Here is a 20202-nt window from a genome sequence, read left to right as displayed (position 1 = left end):
CCTGCACCTCAGTGCAAAAGAGTGTAGAGGCTAGAAGTCACCCTGGCTCCTGTTCCTGAGGCAGGTCCTCAACCTCATTTTCAAGACAGGCTCTCTCACTGGCCTGCAGCTGCCCAAGTACCTGTCTTGGCTCTCCAGTGGCTCCCAGGAATTTGATATGCCAACCCAATAATATCAGATTAAAGGCCTACGTAGACTGCTGGCTGCTTATTTATGGATTGATTTTTTTTCTATGTGTTTAAGAGATAGAATTAGGCCATATATTCTCAAGACCACTGGCTATTTCCTTATTGTGGTTTTGTTTTATTTATTTATTTATTTATTTATTTATTTATTTATTTATTTATTATGGATTGCTGGATTCATTTTGGTGGTGGTTTTTATGTTCTCACATGCTATATTACGGCTTTGATTTTTTACGGTTCTGCAGTCGGATGATTAACTCTATCTCCATTTTCAATGCCCTGCGGTTTCATCCTTTTACATTATTCCTGTTTCTCTATTTTGAGTACAAGCAATCATTGGCTTAGACTTGATACAAATTTGCCCTTTGTGACACTTTGACTCTTCGACCTTTGTTTAAGGTTTACTATTCACTGATATTTAACTGCCTTATTCCTTGTGGTTGGTTAATTTTAATTTTCAGTATTTTGGTCTTGAGAGTTGTGGATTTTTGTGGATCACTAGGTCCTGAAATTCAATGGAGTTTTCCCTTAAGTGTTGGCTTTTTACATTTGTTTGTTTTGTCTTATACTCAGTCTTTCTCCTCTCATTTCTTTCATCTGACCTTTTTCTTCAAACAATCCATTCACAGTATTGACCATCTTTGGCCGCCCAATCCTATTGTAGTATGACGATTTTTATTTTCATCATTACGTTTAGTATTTGTGTGCTCTTGGCTTTCTCTTTTGGGGTTGGTTATTTGGGTGGCTTTTACTTATGATTCTTCATATTTCCCCCTGTTCATAATTTTACTCTATTTTTCTAGTCTAGTCTTTTCTTTGTTATTATTTTTTTCTTTTTGTTTCATTTGTTTCTTTTAGGTTCCACATGTGTAATTTTAGTTCCTGAATTGCTCCATCTTTTTCATTATTTGATTCCATTTGTTTGTTATTTTTAGGTAGCATTAGTACTGATAAAATGCCTACAGAGACTGAGGAGGAGTTACCACCTCCTAGCCCCGATCCCACTATCTCTGAGGAGGGAACCTTTCGTTCCCAATATAAAGTATTGAAGACTATTGGAAAAGGAAGCTATGCCAAGGTCCTCCTGGCCCACCGCCGGCTCACAGGAACCTGAGTGGCGGTCAAATTCTCCGAAAGAACAAGCAGTGGTTCCGGCCAGCCATGACAGAAGCAAACATAATGAGAAAGATCAACCACCCCAACATTGTTTCTCTCTTACAAGTCATTGAAAACAAAACTAGAATATACCTCATAATGGAGCTGGTGGAAGGCCAACAACTCTACCAGTACATCAGAGAGTCAGGGCACATAGAGGAGGATGAGGCCCGGCAAATATTTGAACAGATATTATCAGCAGTGAGCTACTGCCATGGAAAGGGGATTGTTCACCGAGACCTGAAAGTGGACAATATAATGATTGATAAAAACAAAAAGGTCAAAGTCATCGACTTTGGGCTTAGCACCGAAACACAACCTGGACAAATGCTAAACCAGCACTGCGGTGCGTATTCTTTTGGTTTCCCGGAACGCTTCCTTGGACTTCTGTATGACGGGATGAAGAATGATATGTGGACAATAGGAGAGGTCTTGTATTATATGGTAGTGGGAAAGCTCCCATTTGATTCTGTGATCATCCAAGAATTACAAAAACAAGTTGTTACAGGGGTGTATCCTGCCCCCTGTGGGGTTTCAGAAGAACTGGAGAACCTCCTTAGTCAATTACTAACAGTAAATCCAATGTATAGACCAACAGCCAGCGAGGTGATGAAACACGCCTGGTTCAAAGAACATGGGAAGGGGTTCACAGTTCGTTGTGAAGAACTGCTTCCCCTCAGGCCAGACCCTGAAATTTTGGGTGCGATGAAATGCATGGGATTTCAAGCCTCTGTAATAAAATACTCCCTAATAAAAAGAAAATATAATGAGGAAATGGCAACTTATTGCTTCCTACAACAGCAGGCTCTCCCAGGGTATGGCTGCACAGCCCAGGCACAGCATGTGCGTCCCATTGCAGCCCCATTTCCTAGCCTTGATACTGCTGCTGCTTTTAGATTACAAAGAAAGAGGAGTGGAAGCCTGCCAGTCCTTGACACCTTGCAGGTGTCATTCTCCCAAGGTCACGTATCTCATTATGGCCAGAAGGTTCATCCAAAAGGAGGAAGAAGGTCCACTGTGGCTGGTCGTCTCAGGCCACTACCGATGACACCTACACAGGACCACTATCACAAATGTGCCATGAGTGTCCCATACATTCAAACAACAAGCATCTTCAGTGAGAAGAGTAGCAACAAGGAAATAAAAGAAGATAATCTACTCTCCCACAGAGCCCCATTAGAGGATAAGCCCATCTCCAGCAGGGTCCGGCACAGAGGTTTTAAGGGGTGGACCAGGAATATAGCAAATGCCCTGATAAAGCTTTGTTGCTGCTTGCCAAGGAGAAAGAAACCTCGCCTGGGGCAGAACAGAATCTCCCCCCAGAAATGAGCCACAGGGAGAGTCCAGATAACAAGCAGCAGGCACAGCCCAGGTACCTTCGTGCTTTGTCCTTTCTAGTTTGCTCTATGCTGGTCCTTCCTCTGTCTCTGGTTTCCATTTTCCCCACAATTCTTACCTTGTATCTTCTCTAAGTTCTTTTATGAGGTTTCCCCAACACCAAGCCTTCCCCCTCTTCTTGATTTCTCCTCTTCCCAGCAGGGACTCAATATGAATTCCCCACTCTACAGAGTTTTCTTGTTGACCCATCCCTTCAGATGGACTCCAGCTCCCTCTTAGGCCAATAGCTCCCACAGGGTGAGGACTAGAGATTCATGGGCTCATGGACTCATCCATGGGCTACTGGTTCTAGCACATGTGGTCATCAATCACAAGTGCTGCAGAACAGAGTCTTATGTTTTCAAATGTAACATCCCACTCCATTAAGCCTTAAAATTAATAACAAGGTTTGTCACTGAATAAGTATCAACAACCTAGTTTGTTGGTTATTGTTGATGGTCAGAATCCTGCATGCATGCATATTGTTTTGCATACTGATTTTTCATTCCTAAGACCTAGCAATTGATATATATATATATGTAACATTTCTAAATGATTTCTTTCAAAAATCTTAACTGAGAAGTAGAAGAGAATATTTGATAAAATAATAAGGCAATCAAAGCTCCAAATGGTAATCTAAGTATTCTACCGCATAAGATTTTTGCTTAGAATAAATTGACTTTTTTTCTCTCACAGTGCCATCTTGAAATTCTGTCATGTCCTGAGTATAAACAGGAGGTGATTTCAGACACATGGCCAAGGAAAAGACACCAGCAGAAGCTACAGCACCAACAGGAGAAACAGCAATAGCACCAGCAGCATTAGCAGCAGAAGGAGGAGGAGGAGGAGAAAGAGGAGGAAGAGGAGGATTCCCCAACACCAATCTCCTCCCTCCTCTTGATTTCTCCTCTTCCCAGCAGGGACCCAATATGAATGATGAGTTCCCCACTCTACAGAGTTGTCTTGTTGACCCATCCCTTCAGATGGACTCCATCTCCCTCTTAGGCCAATAGCTCCACAGGGTGAGAACTAGAGGGTCATGGGATCATGGACTCTTCCATGGGCTACTAATCCATAGAGAAACGGGCCTGTAATACCAGACACTCAAGACACACAATAGGTAGGGGGATCAGAACTTCAAGGCTAGCCTGGTCTACATCATGAGTTTAAGATCAGCTTGGACAACTTAGTGACACCCTTTTTCTAGAGGTGAGGAGGGCTAAGGCTACTAACTCAGTGGTAGAGTACTCGTGGGGAAACAGACTGCTGTCCATTGATACCTCTCCTTCCTTGCTCGGAAATACACAATGGTATTAGAAGAGTCAAAGGTTCCTGGCCTAGCATCCACTATTCTATTTGCTACATCATTAAGGGTGCAGTTTTTGGTATTTTGGTCAGGGATCAAATCTATGAAATAAAACTTAAGCAATACTCTCATTGCTGTCATAGTGGGAGGTGGATGATAAATGCTTGCCCACCTGCATCAGTACAAAGCTGGTTCCTTGGACTCCCTGCAAACACATCACTGCTAACTGTGTGCCTTGTATAGGCTTTTCCAGCACTGTCATAGCTTGAAAACCTTCCCTGCTATGGACCCTTGAGTGGGCATCCTGCCTTTCTCAGTCTCAGAATGGAGCAAAGATCCCCTGCTCACCTCTAGGCTTACAGGTCAGGGACCTCTTCCATCCCATAGTGAACAAGACTGGCACAGCTGCACACACCTTGGAAAAAGAATGTATTGGCAACCCTTAACAAAAAAGATGTTTCTTACTTTGGATTATGGCATTCTATAAAATACGGGTATTTCCTGGTATAATTACACATGTCATTGATTGTGTGTGTGCGTATGTTTTTTGAGGTTGGAGGGGGATAATTCATTTCTCTAAGCCCCTTCCTCAATGCTGGGTGATAAACATTGACTCTCATATAGATTTTAATAATTATACATTTATTTATATATTTTTAAGATTCGTTTATTTTTCCAACTTTTGTAGCTCTTTCTGTGTGTGTGTGTGTGTGTGTGTGTGTGTTTGTGTGTGTGTGTGTGTGTGTGTGTAATTAGATATAATACTCAGGGTCAGTAATCCTACCCTTGAGCTACCTTATAACTTTTTATGTTTTAAACAGCTTTATTATGATATCTTTGATATATAAAGCTGATATGTGCTAGAGGTGAGCATCTTGATGTTCTTAAAGACATGTTCTTCCTCAGATACAGAACGAGAGCTGGCTAAAATCCTTGCTACTCCTGCAGATTAACCTTGTCATGCACTGAAGCAATGGGGCACATACTAAGCACACTCCCTGAGATGCCTCCTAAGTTGGTAGCACTGGCTCCATGCCAGGCACAGCTGGAGTCGGCAGCTGTAAGGTTGAGGACCTGCACTCAGGACACTGGGCTCCAGGAGCACCTCACCTGCTCGTCATTCTTTGTACCTCTGAATGTTACTCCTGGGTTCTCACTGCCTGGCACTTAACCATAGACACCACTGTAGAACTGTCTAAGGCCAGAAGGGCAAAAACATTGTTGTTATAAATTTCTACTATGGAAACGTCAAATGTTGTGCTTCTTGAACAGTTTTATGAAATGAACCTGGGAGAAACGCAAGAAATATGGCCTGAAGTCTCTTCTGGAACTGCCACTCCAGCATAAGCGTCCACAGGCAGTCAGTCTCCTCTGCACTACCGTCCCCCTTGTTTTGCAACTCATGGATCTCCTTGCTTAGCATATCCCCAAGGTGCATTTGCTGTTGCTTCTCCAGCTTCTTCCTGACATCTTATTTTTATGGGTCTGGAGACAGACTCCCCAGAGGACAACTCCTCTTTACTGATAGTTATGAACTGCAGATCCCTGTGCTCAATAGTGGGGGGCTGCTGCGGGGACTACAACACCAGAATGACTATACATGGACTGACCGTGGACTCTGACCTCATAGGTAGCAATGAATATCCTAGTAAGAGCACCAGTGGAAGGGGAAGCCCTGGGTCCTGCTAAGACTGAACCCCCAGTGAACTAGATTGTTGGGGGGAGGGTGGCAATGGGGGGAGGATGGGGAGGGGAACACCAATAAAGAAGGGGAGGAGGGAGGGGGATGTTTGCCCGGAAACCGGGAAAGGGAATAACACTCGAAATGTAAATAAGGAATACTCAAGTTAATAAAAAAAAAAAAACAGTGGGGAAAAAAGGCAGCATCAATGCACAGCAGCAGTCCTCACACCACACAGTCAGTGCAGCAGCATCCCTCACACCACACAGTCAGTACACAGCAGCATTCCTCACACCACACAGTCAGTGCACAGCCGCATTCCTCACACCACACAGTCAGTGCACAGCAGCATTCCTCACACCTCACAGTCAGTGCACAGCCGCATTCCTCACACCACACAGTCAGTGCACAGCAGCATTCCTCACACCACACAGTCAGTGCACAGCAGCATTCCTCACACCACAGAGTCAGTGCACAGCAGTATTCCTCACACCACACAGTCAGTAAACAGCAGCATTCCTCACACCATATTCAATGAACTGCAGTGTTCTTCACACCACACAGCATCCACAGCCATGAGCATCTGCACACTTTTTCACAAAGCTCGAGTGCAGAATGCCCTTCACTGATTCCTTTAAAACAAATACTGGCCACATCTGCAACACTGCCTTGGACAACGACTTAACATACATTTCCAGTTTATACCGGCCAGCACCCTATGCAAAAACAAGGTCAGAACAGCACAATGAAATCACACAGCAGGAAATGAGCAAAATCCTACCCACATATACCCTGGAATCTTGACTAGTTAGGAAAATTTCTATTTTATGGTTCCAAACTTCTAAGAAAAATACTCCTGTAAAATGGACAATTGGGTCAGAAAATGCCTATGGACTTGGAATACTCAAAATGATTATTTATAAAGTCTAAAACAGCTACAAATCTAAAGGAATGAGAAACATAACAAGTGACCAGCCCTTACCCACAGCAGGACAGAAAACCAGCTTGGTACTAAATAATCCAGCATCTGCCTTCTCTATCTTCCATTTAAACATAATTTATAAATTTTAAAACAAGAAATTAACTTCTTGGAGGAAGCAGTTAACAGCATTTTGTAAGGAACTATTATCCAGAAAGTACTCTACTGGAATTCATACCCTGGAACTGAACAGTCAAATGCACTTACAATAGCATTCTATGGAAAGCTAATGAAATGTTTGAGAAAAATCTTAGGTATGGTATATAATTTCAGGATCATCAATATTCTGCTTAGAGATCATAATATAACAACAAAAGAGTTTTGGATCACATAGGGAAATATTATACAATGCAGTCATGTGCATGAAGCCTTACCCGGACATTACTGGAATTAGCACAACATTATGTGTATACTTTTGTACTAACAATAAAAATAACTTACCATAATAACTGTGAGATAGTATATCATATAATAATGTATCATAAAAAGTGACTTCAAGAAATGAAGAAAAATTTCTAAAGAAGGAATCAAGAAGATGTTATTTTATATGCACACCATCTGTATTTCCACCCAGTAGTTAACATTTTAGTTTACCTTTTTCATTGGTGAGACTGGTCCATTTTCTCCCCTGCAGTAGGGAGTAGGGACAAGGCAGCAGTCATCAAGTATGCAGTGTGTTACTGTTTCATAGGCATACAACCTGTGTTTAATTTACATATAAATATATGGATGTATGTAATAAAATTATGAATAAAATAATAAATTACATTGTACATTAATATATAAATAGAAATTATATATTATAAAAGAGAATTGTCTTATATAGGGTTCTTTAGAGTCACAGAACTTATGGGTAATCTCTGTACAGAGAGACAATTTGTTGATGACTTGCAGTCTGTAGTCCAACTCCCCAACCATGATCAGCAGCAGGTATGAATGGGAGTCCAAGGATCTAGCAGTGGCTCAGTCCCACAAGGCAGGCAGACAGGCAGGTGAAAAAGAGAGACTCTTCCTTCTTCCAATGTCCTCATGTAAATCCCCAGCAGAAGGTGTATCCCAGGTTAAAGGTGCATACAACCACAGCTGGATCTGGGACTTGCTTTGTCCCAGGTGACCTTGAACTCAGAGACCTCCTTGCCTTAAGCTCCTGAGATTCCTAGCCACTTTGCCTCATGATCTCCATGCCAAGATGCAGTTCAGAAACTTGTATCTCCCAGCCTCAACATCAGGATCAAAGGTGAGCTTTACAATTCTGGGTTGTAGTTCATTCCACTTATAGTCAAGTTCACAACCAGGAATAGCCACTACGAGTATATACGATGTGTCATTATACATGCACAATATATATACATATATATATATATATATATATATATATATATATACATATAAATTTGAAAACACCACAACATTTTATTAGTATATATTAACCGAGTAAAGTGACAGATGTGGCATTTGTCTGCACATCATGCATGGGTGGGAGAAGTAATTATAAGCCCTTGCATCAAATGAGGAGCTGCAGTTAACAGCAGCTGATAGAAATTCATTCTTCCTTGGGGGAAGGCCATTGGTACGACTCCCAGTGAACAGCTGTACACACAGTATGCAAGCCTGACCAGGTCTAACAGGGCTTAATGAGATACAAAAAAATGTGTTTATGTGTATTTCTGCACACACACACACACACACACACACACACACACACACACACACACAGAGTGGTGGTTTAGTGGTGCTGACTTTTAACCCAGGATCTGATTCAGGTGGACCTCTGTGAGTTCTAGACTAATCTGATTTACACAGCCAGTCCCAGACTAACCAGGGCTATAGAGTCAAAAGGGGGATTCTGAGAGGAATCTTTTAGAATTTGGAGGAGAGAAGTTAGGGTTGATAAGACCATATTTTACTGTATAGATGTATGGAAATTTAAATAAGTGAGAAAATACATGAAGTAACTGAGAGGAAAAAAGTACACTCAATAATGGCAACTTTTTGAACTGACTTTTGTCCAGTTACTTGGCAAAGCAGAAATAAATATGCCTTTAACTGATTTCATCTATGGCAATGCCACTTTCCTTGAGTCAAAACACTTAACATAGATGATTGGAAATGACCTTGAAATCACAGTTACCATCAGCATCCATGGGCTACATTGAAAATTTATAGTTCTGATTAAGAAGCTGGAAGATATTTCATAACTTTGTATTATCCACTGCGGATTATTTTATAGATCTATAGAATTCCACAACTCAGCTGTTAATTCATTCAATTCTCCCAGTAAACATCCATGATACAGGAATGATGCCCTAATCTCTTTGAACAGGTGCTCTGGTGCAGAGTTTGCCTGAGATAGCCCAACAGCTGCATCCTCTCTTGTCTCCTTCTAGAGAGCTTCATGACTCTGCTGAACAGAATATAAAGTTGGTTATTTGTTTGGATTTTACTTGGGATTTTTGTTTTTAGCCTTTTCCCTGATATCTTTCCATGATATATATTCTATTTTTCTAACTTTGATTTTAGTTCATTTCAAGCACATTATGCTACATGCAATTTTAAAATAACCCAGCACTAAGTCTGGCTAAACACAGGCATCAGAGTTTCATGCAGCCTCCATGGCTACTTCTATGCACTTGTTACTCTGCATCCTAAGGCTCGATTGCTAAGCCGATTGTGAACCAGTTTAACATAAAATACCTTGACTACTCAAGATGAAATTGCTCTTTGTTTGAGCATGTGAAAAGATAGTCTTTTTATGAGCCAAATTTAATAATAACCAATCATAAGTCTTTGCTCATGCCTTGTGAAGGATGGCATAAGGAATCTTTACCTTTCTTGTTTGGTTCTCTAGAATTTTCTAGTTCTTCAGGGTGGCTCCCTCTGCCCTTTCTGATCCAGAGAACTCTGGAAGGAGTCCAGGGCCTAATTACTTTTCCTATAAGCAGAAACATAAGGTCTTTCTCCCAAACTAGCATGTCCTTTAGCCAGTAACCAGAAAGATTTTTAGCTTGACATCTTTCCCAGAAAAATAGTAAAATAACCAGAAAATTCAAAATCACACACATTTTGAAAATTAACTTCTCAACAAAGTGACTAAACCAAACAAGCACAGTAGAAACCTTTCTTTCCGGCCTTTTCTAATCTGCCAGGCCAGGATATTGAACCCACTTTTGAGAGAACAGGAGCATCCTGTGAGACACTGAGACTTTCCTAGAGGATTTTATCCTCATCCAATCTCTGTTGTCTGCTTTGCAGGTTGTAGTTTTTCTGTTAGCTCAGCTTCTCCCTGCACAGCAGGAGCTCCCAGATAATCTGGGCCCATTTTCCCTGAGTTAGCTCTGAACCTCAGGAGGAATTCCCCAGGTGACTGAGGCCAAAATTGTGTCCTCTTCTATCCAATTAAACCAAATTAGCAACAACTAAACCAAACTTTATTAAAAGCATGCACCCTTTACTTTCCCTCTCTGCCTGGAGCCATTCATTATACTGATTCTTTTTACAGGAGGAGAACCCAGAGCCTGATTTGGGTCTGTCTATCCCTGTGTTTAGATTCCCATGTGCTGGAGTCACTTGACTCATCTCTGCTCATTCAGGAATCTAATTCTCTCATCCCTAGGACAAGAATCCTAACTCCCTAGTGGATTGTTGACTACCACACTCGACGTCATCTATTGCATGTAGTTTTAAATTAAACCCATGCTAATTCATTCTATGCTCTGGTATCAGTGGTTAGGTTCACCCTACATGGCTAGTTCTATGCAGCCATCTTGTCTTGGTTCCTGCTGTTAGTTTGCTACTTTAACCAAACAAATTTTAACTGAAGTGCCTGGAGTGCTGTTGCATTTCTCATCCCACCCACACCCTCTGGCTGGCCTGCAGAAGGCTGGGTAAAGTTCCTCTCACAGGACTTGCCTTAGTCATTTGAAATGAAAATACCAGAGGTTTATACTAACCAGATTTACATGGGTAAATCTCCAAACCAAAAACGCCCATGCAAGGAACAGAAAACTCAATAATATAACGACAATATGTGCGATTAGATTGGACAAATACACCTCTACACCACTCTATTGCCCATTATGAAATCTCTAGCTACTTGTGGCTCCTCCAGGCCACAGGGTTCTGCTCCATTTTCAACCTCTTCCTCCTCCATCTACTTCTTGCCCACATCCTCCATCTCTATTTTTCTTTCTCTCCCTTTTCCAATGCATTCTGCTCTACCTTTTCCTTCCATTGTCCAATCAGAGGAAGTAACCTTTATTTGGCTAATTACTATTTCACCTGACATCATCTGAATATGTGATCTATTGCACTACAGGTCCACCCTGTTGGGAAAGCAAAAATACAAAGAGCAATCCACAAGACATTTTGCTCATTTTGAGTTAACACATATAGTAATTTCACTACATCTTTTTCATCATTTTTATTCTATTCTTATTAAGTTATTTCTAGGGAATATTTGTAGTTTTTAACTACAATGCTTACACATAGTAAGGAGGAGTTACAACACCCTAGACCTGAGCAGAATCTCTGAGGAGGTATACTTCCACTGTCAATACAAAGACTTAAGGACCATGGGACACAGGAGCAACGCCAAGGTCCCAATACCACACCATCAGCTCCCTGGCAGCCCCATGACCATCAAACTGCTTCTAAAGAAGCAATGGTGCCAGCCACTCATGACCAAGGCAGAGACAATGATGATGGTCGACCACCTGAACAGCATCTTATTTCCCCAAGTAAGAGCTCATTGAAGGACAACAGTTTTATGAAAACACCAGAAAATGGGGGTAAGGTAGAGGAGGATAAAGTCAGGCAAATATTTAGGCAAATTAGAGCAACTGTGAGCTAATGCCATGAGCATGGTATAGTACACAGGGAACTCAAACCATATAAGATTATGTTGGACATAAATGGATAAGTTAAAATCGTAGACTTTCCTTCGCCTTAGAACACAAGTTGAACCACGGCAATGCTGAACTGGCACTGTGGTGCTTTGTCTTTTGGAACTCCTGAACTCTTGCCCAGCAAACTTTATGATAGTCCACAAAATGACATTTGGACCTTAGTTTTACATGGTACTTAAAAAGTTAAGATCTTTACTCTGTATTCATACTAGATTTGAAAAGACTTGTTGTGGCAATTGTATTCTGCCACCTGTTGGGTGTTAGAAGAGATGGACAACCTGCTTAGCCTCTTAATGATACTCAACATGAAATATAGGATGACAGTCACTGATGTGATGATGTACCGCTGGTTAAAGGAAGACCGGAAGGCTTTCTCAAATCCCTATGAGGACTGAGCTCCATCACACAAGACCCTGTAATTGTGGACGACATGGAACATATTGAGTCCAGAGCCTAAGATATTACAATGTATAATCAACCCATGGGATCATGTTGCTTACTGTCCTGGCAAGTTCTCCAGGTGCAAGGCTGAACAACAGAGGCTCACACATTGAGTTCAGTTATTCCCTACCCTTGATGATAATGATTCATTCCCTTTGGGCTCAAGGAAAAGTGGAAGCTACCCCACCCTAAGCACACTGGTCTCATCATCCTCCAATGGCTTTCTGTTTCCCTGCGGCCATAAACTGGTCCATGATTAGGCATAAGAGCCCCTGGTGCTGCCCTTCTCTCTTCAGGCCACTCCAGATGACACCCACACTGGAGAAACATGCATCCGTGCCTCCAGTGTCGCCTGAATACACTAAATAATCAGCCTCACTGAGAAGAACAATGGCAATAAGAACACAGAAGCCAATCTACTCTCCTGGTATGCCTCAGTAGGGAGAAAGTCTGTCCTCAGCTAGTGCCAGCCCAGAGGCTTTAGGGACAGACCAAGCAAAAGTGGTGTTCCTGACACAATGAGGTCCATTGTCAATGGAGGTCCTGGGACAGTGGATGTGCTTCAACAGTTGAGGTCCTCAGAATATAGAGTAGAAGCTATGGAGGTCCCAGGACAGGGGAAGTGCCATATCAATGGTGCTTCGACAACTGTGGAGGTGCTGCAACAGTCGAGTTCCTTCAAATTGGAAGACTTGTGACAGTGGAGTGGCTGAGTTTTTGGAGGTACTGCAAGAGTGGAGGTACTGTGACAGTTGAGGTGCTTCATCAGTTGAGGTCCTGTAACAGTGGAGTTCCTAAGACATTTCAGGTCCCTTGACAGTGGAGTAGCAGCTGGGACAGTGGATATGCTGCTACAGTGGAGGTCTTGAAAAACTTCAATTGATGCACGAGTCAGGATCTTTGACCTAGGAGGTGATGGGACAGTACAGGTGTAGGAGAGCCAGTAGAGGTGTGGCGACAATAGAAATGCTATAATAGTGAAAGCCTTGCAGCACTAGAGGTCCTGTGATAGTGGAACTGCTTCGGCAGTAGACGTACTGTGACAGAGGAGGTCCTGCCAATTCTAGTTTCAGAGGAAATAGATGTCCTGAAAAGTGGAGGTCGTTCAATAGTGGGCTTCATGTGATAGTTGAGGTGCTACCACAGTGAAAGTCCAACATCAGTGGGTGGACACGCTGTGCCAGTTGAGGTAATGGAACTTGGATTTCCTGAGTTATTGGAGGTCCTGTGACTGTGGGGTCCTGGGAGAGTAGAGGTGTTGAGACACTGCTCTGTGACATTGGATGACCTTGTGAAAGTTTAGGTGCAATGACAATGAAAGTCCTGCAACAGTACACATACTGTGACAGTAGATGTCCTGAAAATTGAGGGTCCTGACAATGCAGCCGCTGTTAGTGAGAAGGTCCTACGACACTGGAGGTCCAGTGATAGTGGAGGTACTGGGACAGAAGCCACACTGGAACAGTGGATGTCCTGCTACAGTGCACATCAAAGTGCTCGTAACGATGATGATTTTTGACGACTCTAACTTCATTTCAAATTCATTTCAATTACGCAAGTAATTGAGTCTGAGACAAGATAATACCTTTTCATGGTGCTACTTGAATGCCACTAGTTTTACACTTAAGTTTGAAGGTCTAGGCTGTGACAGAGGAGGTCCTTTGACAGTGATAGCCCTGCAAAATTGGACATCCTACAACACTGGAGCTCCTGCAACAGTGGAGGTCTTGAGACTCTAGATTTACATTGACATTGCAGGTCCTGCGGCAGTGGAATTTCTCTGCGAGCTGAGGTCCTGCAACATACTAGTTGCTGAGAGAATCAATTTTCTGCAACAGTGAAGGTCCTACAATAGTTCAGGTCCTGAAAAGTTGAGACTCTGTGAGAGTAGAAGTACAGGGAAAGTGTATGTCCTGTGCCAGGAGAGGCCCTGCAATTTGGAGGCCCTGAGAATGTGGAGTTGATTTGACAACAGAGTTTCTACCACACTGGTGTTCCTGTGACAGTGTCCAACAAAGTCCTTGTATTAGAGAAGAAATAATGCCAGCCAGCAATGACCATGGAAGTGATGATGATGGTTGATCACCCCAACATCATCTCGATTCTTCAAGTAATTTAGACCAAAACAATACATCTATTCATGGAACTGGTTGAAGGGCAACAGCTTTACAAATACACCCAAAAGTATGGCTACCTAGAGCAAGGCAAGGCCAGCAAAATATTGTGTAAATAATAGCTGTGATGAGCTACTGCTATGGGCACACAATATTTCACAGGCACCTAAAGCCAAAGAATATTGTGTTGTACATCAATGGGAAAGTCAAAATTACCAACTTTGGCCTTAGTATCCCATTCCAATCAGGGTAAATGATGAACCAGCACTGCAGTACTTATACTTTTTGTGTTCCTGAACTCTTCTTTGGCAAATTTTATGACGTTCCAAAGAACTAAATATGACGCTTAGGTGGAGTTTTATATTTCATGGCAGTCAGAAAGTTTCCATTTGACTCTCTCTTCATTCTAGAGTTGAGAAGACAGGTTGTAGCAGGAGTGTGTGGTGCCTCTGGTGTGGTGTCAGAAGGACCTACTTAGCCTCCTAATGACAGTCAACCCTAGATATAGGCCAAAAGTCACTGTGGTCATGATGCAACCCTAGTTCAACTAAGGCTAGACGCAGTTCCCAAATCCCTATGAGCAACTGATCCCCCTCAGGCCAGACCCTGTAAGTATAAGAGCAATGGAATATATAGGATTCCAAGTGCTGGAAACTAAGGACACTTCAACTGAACAAAATTATAACCAGACCATGGCATCCTACTTCCTTCTGCAAAGGCAGGAAGTTCACAGGCAAGACAGCACAAAATAGGCTTGGACAGTCAGCACAGTGGAGGTGTGGGGAAAAAGCAGGTGCTAAGACAGTGGATGTCCTGCTACAGTGGCCTCCAAGTCCTTAAGAGGAAGAAGCACTTATGCCATCTAATAATGACCACGGCAATGATGACAATTGTGGTTAACCATTCCAACATCATCTTCAATAATTGAGATGAAAACAAGTAGATACCTTGTCATGGAGCTGTGTGAGGTTCAATGTCTTCATTAATGTATCTGAAAGTATGGCTACATAGTGAAAGACAAGGCATGGGAAATACTTATGCAGATATTAGCAGCCTGGATCTACTGTCAGGGGCACAGAATAAATACAGGACTTCAAAACAAATAAAATGGTGGATAAGAACAATAAAGTCAAAATCATCGACATTGGCCTTAGTACCCAAGACAAACCAGAGCAAATGCTGAACCTGTACTACGGTGCTAACACTTTTGATGCCCCTGAACTCTTCCTGGGTTATACTTATGATGGTCCAAAGAACCACATATGAATGTTAGTCTTACATTTTATGGTACCTGAAAAATTTACCTCTGTTTTCATATAAGAGCTGAAAAGACAGTTTGTGGCAGGTGTGCATCTTGACCACTGTGGGGTGTCAAGAGAGCTAGATGACCTGCTTAGCATTTAATAACAGTCAAACCCAGAAATATCAGTCATAGACATGATAATGCATCCCTGCTTCAAAGAAGATTGGGAGCGTTTCCCAAATCCCTATGAAGAAATGATACCTCTCAGGCCACACCCTGGAAGTTTGGAAGTAGTGCAACATGTTCCATTCAAAACACAAGACATAAAGATTCTTTACATCAAAGAAAGTCTAAGCGGATCATGGCATCCAACTGCTTACTGGAAGGACAGGCTATTCTGATGCCTGGCTTCATACCCAGGCTCAGACAGTGAGTCTAGTAATGGCTCCATTCCCTACCCTTAATGATTATGCTGCTGTCCCTCTAGGACTGGACTGCAGAGGAGTGGAAGCCAACCCACCATTGACACATTGGACTTGTCAACCCCATGGCCTCATTTATGCCTTTGTCTATATTCTATTCATAGAGCTTTCAGAAGAACCACTGGGACTGGCTTTCTTCACAGGCCACTACAGATGACCTGGACAAAACATACATGCCAGAGTGTCTTCTTCCTTCATTCAACAAGCAGCCTCAGGCCGAACAGAAGCATCAATGAGAACACAGAAGACAACCTATTATCTCTCTGTGCATGAGGAGAGGGCGAGTCTGTCCCCATCAGTGGCTGGCTAAGAGGATTCAAGGGATGGTCCAAGAAATTAGGAATATCCAAATGAAGCAGTGTTCCTGTGCTCAATCAAGCAAGAAAACTCTCCTGGGCAGGACAGTATCTCTCCTGAGAAATGAGGGCTGGAGACAGCATCCAAAAAATAAGCGGCAGGCAGGCAAGGACAGGTACCTTTGTGCTTTGTTCTACCCAGTTTGCTCTGTGTTGCTTAGCTCTGTCTCTGGTATCCATTTCTGCAAAATCGTTTCTGTCTTAACTTTTTAAGTACTGTATGATTCTTCCGCCAATTCTTCTCCCTCTTCTAGATTTCTCCTCTTCCGAACAAGGACTCAATATGACTGATGTGTACCCCAGACTTCAGAGTTGTCCTGTTACCCCATGCCTTTACCAGGACGGTATCACCACCAAAAGGAAACGGTTCCCACAAGGTGAGGTCTAGAGGCCTATGGATTCATGCAATCTTCTAGGGGCAACTGATCCTTGCACATATGGCAATTAATCACAAGTGGTTTGAAACAAATTCTTATTTTGTCAAAAGTAACATCATTCTCCATTAAGCTTCAAAATAACCAGCAAAGCCTTGTAATAAGTGATAGTGGTGTTGATAAAACAGTGCAGCACCCGTGACATTGTAGGTCCTTCAACAGTGGAGGCACTGAGAGACATTGTAGTTCGTGCAACAGTGGAGGCACTGAGATAGCGAAGGTCCTTTTACATTCAAGATCATGCAACAGTGGAGGTCCTAAAAGAGTGGGCGTCCTGAGACATTGGAGATGGGATTGGTACAGTGGAGGTCCTGAGACAATGCAGGTGTTGCAAGAATGGATGTCCTGCAATAGGGGTTGTCTTTAGACAGAGGAGGTCCTGCTACAGTGGAATTCCTGTGATAGCTGAAGTTTTGAGACAATGTCAGACCAGGCACAATGGAGATGCTGTGCCAGGAGAGGTTCTACACAAGTCGAGTTGGTGATAGAGTGGATGTTCTAAGACAGTGGAGATCTGGTGACAGTGGAGGTCCTGCCCCACTGGAGGTTCTGGAACAATCGAGGTCCTGAGACAGTGCAGTTGCTCGAACATTGGAGTTTATGCACCATTGTAGGTCATGTGAGAGTGGAGGTGCTGGGACAGTAAAGGTGATGGGACAATGGAGGTCCTGTGACTGTTTTGGTGCTGCGATATTGGAGATCCTTCATCAGTTGAGGTCGTGGCACATTTGAGGTCCTGAAATATTGGATGTCCTGCATTATTGGAGGTCCTCAGTCAGTGGAGATGGGCCTGGGACAGCTGAGATCTGGTAAAAATGGGGGTGTTTCCACAATAGAGGTCATGCAACAGTAAATGTCCTGATACAATGCAGTTGTTCCAACACTGTAGGTTCTGCAATAGTTGGTTTGCTAGAAGAGTGAAAGTGGAGATCCTGCATCAACAGAGGTCCTTTGACAGGGAATGCCCTGCAACAGTGAACATCCTTCAACATTGGAGGTCCTGCAACAGTGGATGTCATGAGTCAGTGCCATTGAACTGACGGTGGAGGTCCAACAACAGAGGAATTATTGTGCCAGTAGAGGTTCTGCAAAAGTCTGACTGCTAAAAGAGTGCATGTTCTAAATTGGAGGTCCTGCAACAGTTAAGGTACTGCAACAGTCTAAGTATAGATACTGTGCATATACTGTGCTAGTAGAGGACTTGCACATTGGTGTTGCTCACCGTGAAGTTGATGAGACACTGAAGGTCCTGCCACAGTGGAGGTCCTTATAACAGTTGAGGTCCTGCAACAGTGGAAAAGCAGTGTCAATGGATAACCTGTGCCAGTAGAGTTCCTGCAGCTTGGAGGTCCTGAGAAAGTGGAAGGGCTGAGACAATGGAGGTCTTTTGACAATGCAGGTCCTTATAACCGTGATATAGGAGGTCTTGCGACAATAGAGGTCCTTGAAACAGTTGAAGTGCTGTGACAGTGGATGTTCAGGGACAGTAGAATTCCTGTGCCAGTAGAGATCTTGCAGTTTGGAGGTACTGAGTCTGTGGAGTTTCCTGACACCCGAGGTACTACCACACTGGATGTCCTGTGACAAGGGAGTTCTTAGGGTAGTGCAGGTCCTGGGACAGTGGAAGTACTGCTACAATGGTTATCAAAATGCATGGAAAGAAGCAGCAAGGATGCCACCCAGACCAGACCATGGCAAATATAATGAAGATATTAATCCACCCCAACATCATATTGCTACACCAAGGAATTGAGTCTGAGACACGTCTATACCTTCTCATGGAGCTCTTTGAAGTTCTACAGCTTTACAAATTCATCTGAAAGTCTGTGATATTGGAGGCCTTAGACAATGTAAGACCAGCCACAATGGAGATCCTGTTCCAGTAGAAGTTCTGCAAAAGTCTAGTTGGTGATAGAGTGGATGTCCTGAGACAGTGGAAGTCTGGTGACAGTGGAGGTCCTGCACCATTAGAGGTTCTGGATCATTCGAGGTCCTGAGACATGCAGGTGCTCAGACAATGGAGTTCCTGAAACAGTGTAGGTCCTGTGACAGTGGAGGTGCTAGGAAAGTGAAGGTGATGGACAGTGTAGGTCCAGTGTAGGAATATTGTGTTCCTACAACATTGGAGGTCCTGCAACAGTTGAGGCTCTCATACCGTGCAGTTCTTCCAACTTTGGAGGTCATGCAACTGAACAGGTCGTGGGAAAATTGAGGTTCTGAGACAGTAAGGGTGTTGGGACAATGGAGGTGCTATGTCACCTGAGGTCCTGGGACATTTGAGGTCCTGCAATATTGGAGGTCCTAAGACAGTGTAGATGACCTTGGAATAGTTGAAGTCTGGAATAAAGGGAGGCTCTGCACCAGTAAATGTCCTGAGACACTGGAGATCCTGCAGTTTGCCTGGACAGTGAAGGTCCTACAAAAGTGGAGGTCCTGTGACAATGGAGGTCATGAATCGATGCATTGGCACTGACCGTAGAGAGCCAGCAGCAGTGGACTGTCTTTGCCAGTAGAGGTCCTGCAAGATTCTAGCTGTTGTGAAAGTGGATATCCTACAACATTGGAGAGCTGGCATTAGTGAATGCCCTGAGACAATGGAGATCCTGCAGGAGTTGGTTTGCTTGGACAGTGAAGGTGCTACAAAAGTGGAAGTCTTGCGTCAGTGGAGGGGCTTGGCAAAAATGGATGTGATGCCACACTACTGGTCCAGCAACAGTGAATATCATGAGACAGTGCATTTGCAGTGACAGTGGAGCTCCAGCAACTGTGGAATTTGTGTGCCAGTAGAGGTCCTGCAAATTCTAGCTGCTGAGAGGGTCTATGTCCTGCAACCTTGTTGGTCCTGCAACAGTTGAGGTACTGCAAAAGTGTAAGTCCAGCTACAGTGGATATCCTGTTATAGTAGAGGTCCTTTAAATTGGCCTTGGTGAGACAGTGGACGTCCTGTGATATTGGAGGTCCTATGACACTGGAGGGGCTGGAACACTGGAGGTCATGCCAAAATTGCAGTTCTTGTAATGGTTGCGGTGTTGTGACAGTGGAAATCTAGCGACAGTGGACATTCTGTAGGACAGTAGAGGTCCTACAATATAAAAGTCCTTGGACAGTGGAGGTACTGACGCACTGGAGGTCCTGTGAGAACGGAGGTTCTTATAACAGCTGTGACACTGGAAGTACAGAAAATGTAAATGTCCTCTGATAGGAGAGCTCCAACAAACTGAAGTTGCTGAGACACAGGAGGTCCTCCAACAGCAGCGGTCCTAAGACAGTAGAGATCCTGTAACAGTGGAGAGGCTGAGACCCTGGAGGTCCTTTGACAGTGGACTACTTTGTAACAATAGACGTGCTATGACAAGGGGGTTGTACAATAGTAGAGGCCCTTGTTATAGTTGAGGTACTCCAACAGTGGAAGTTTAGGGACAGTGACTTCCAGTGCCCATAAAGGTCTTGCAATTTGGAGGGTCTGAGACAGAGGAGTTGCCTGACCACAGACGCCCTACCACAATATTGGTCCTTTGACTGTGGAGGTCTTGGGATAGTTCAGG

At 43.3% G+C, this 20202-nt stretch overlaps 1 protein-coding gene across 1 annotated transcript; it reads left to right on the top strand.

The window, feature by feature from the left end:
* Positions 1 to 1604: 1604 nt before the first annotated feature.
* On the top strand, positions 1605 to 4541 carry LOC134485029 (sperm motility kinase Y-like). Its single transcript, XM_063280848.1, has 2 exons — positions 1605 to 2712; positions 3414 to 4541. The coding sequence occupies exon 1, from the start codon at positions 1668 to 1670 to the stop codon at positions 2667 to 2669; it is 1002 nt and encodes a 333-aa protein (XP_063136918.1). The 5' UTR covers positions 1605 to 1667; the 3' UTR covers positions 2670 to 2712; positions 3414 to 4541.
* The last annotated feature ends 15661 nt before the right edge of the window (positions 4542 to 20202 follow it).

The sequence above is a fragment of the Rattus norvegicus genome, chromosome 1 (assembly GCF_036323735.1).
Source record: "Rattus norvegicus strain BN/NHsdMcwi chromosome 1, GRCr8, whole genome shotgun sequence".
Classification (NCBI taxonomy): Eukaryota; Metazoa; Chordata; class Mammalia; order Rodentia; family Muridae; genus Rattus; species Rattus norvegicus.
The sequence above is the reverse complement of the archived record's forward strand: the minus strand, read 5'-3'. Positions and strand labels throughout refer to the sequence as shown.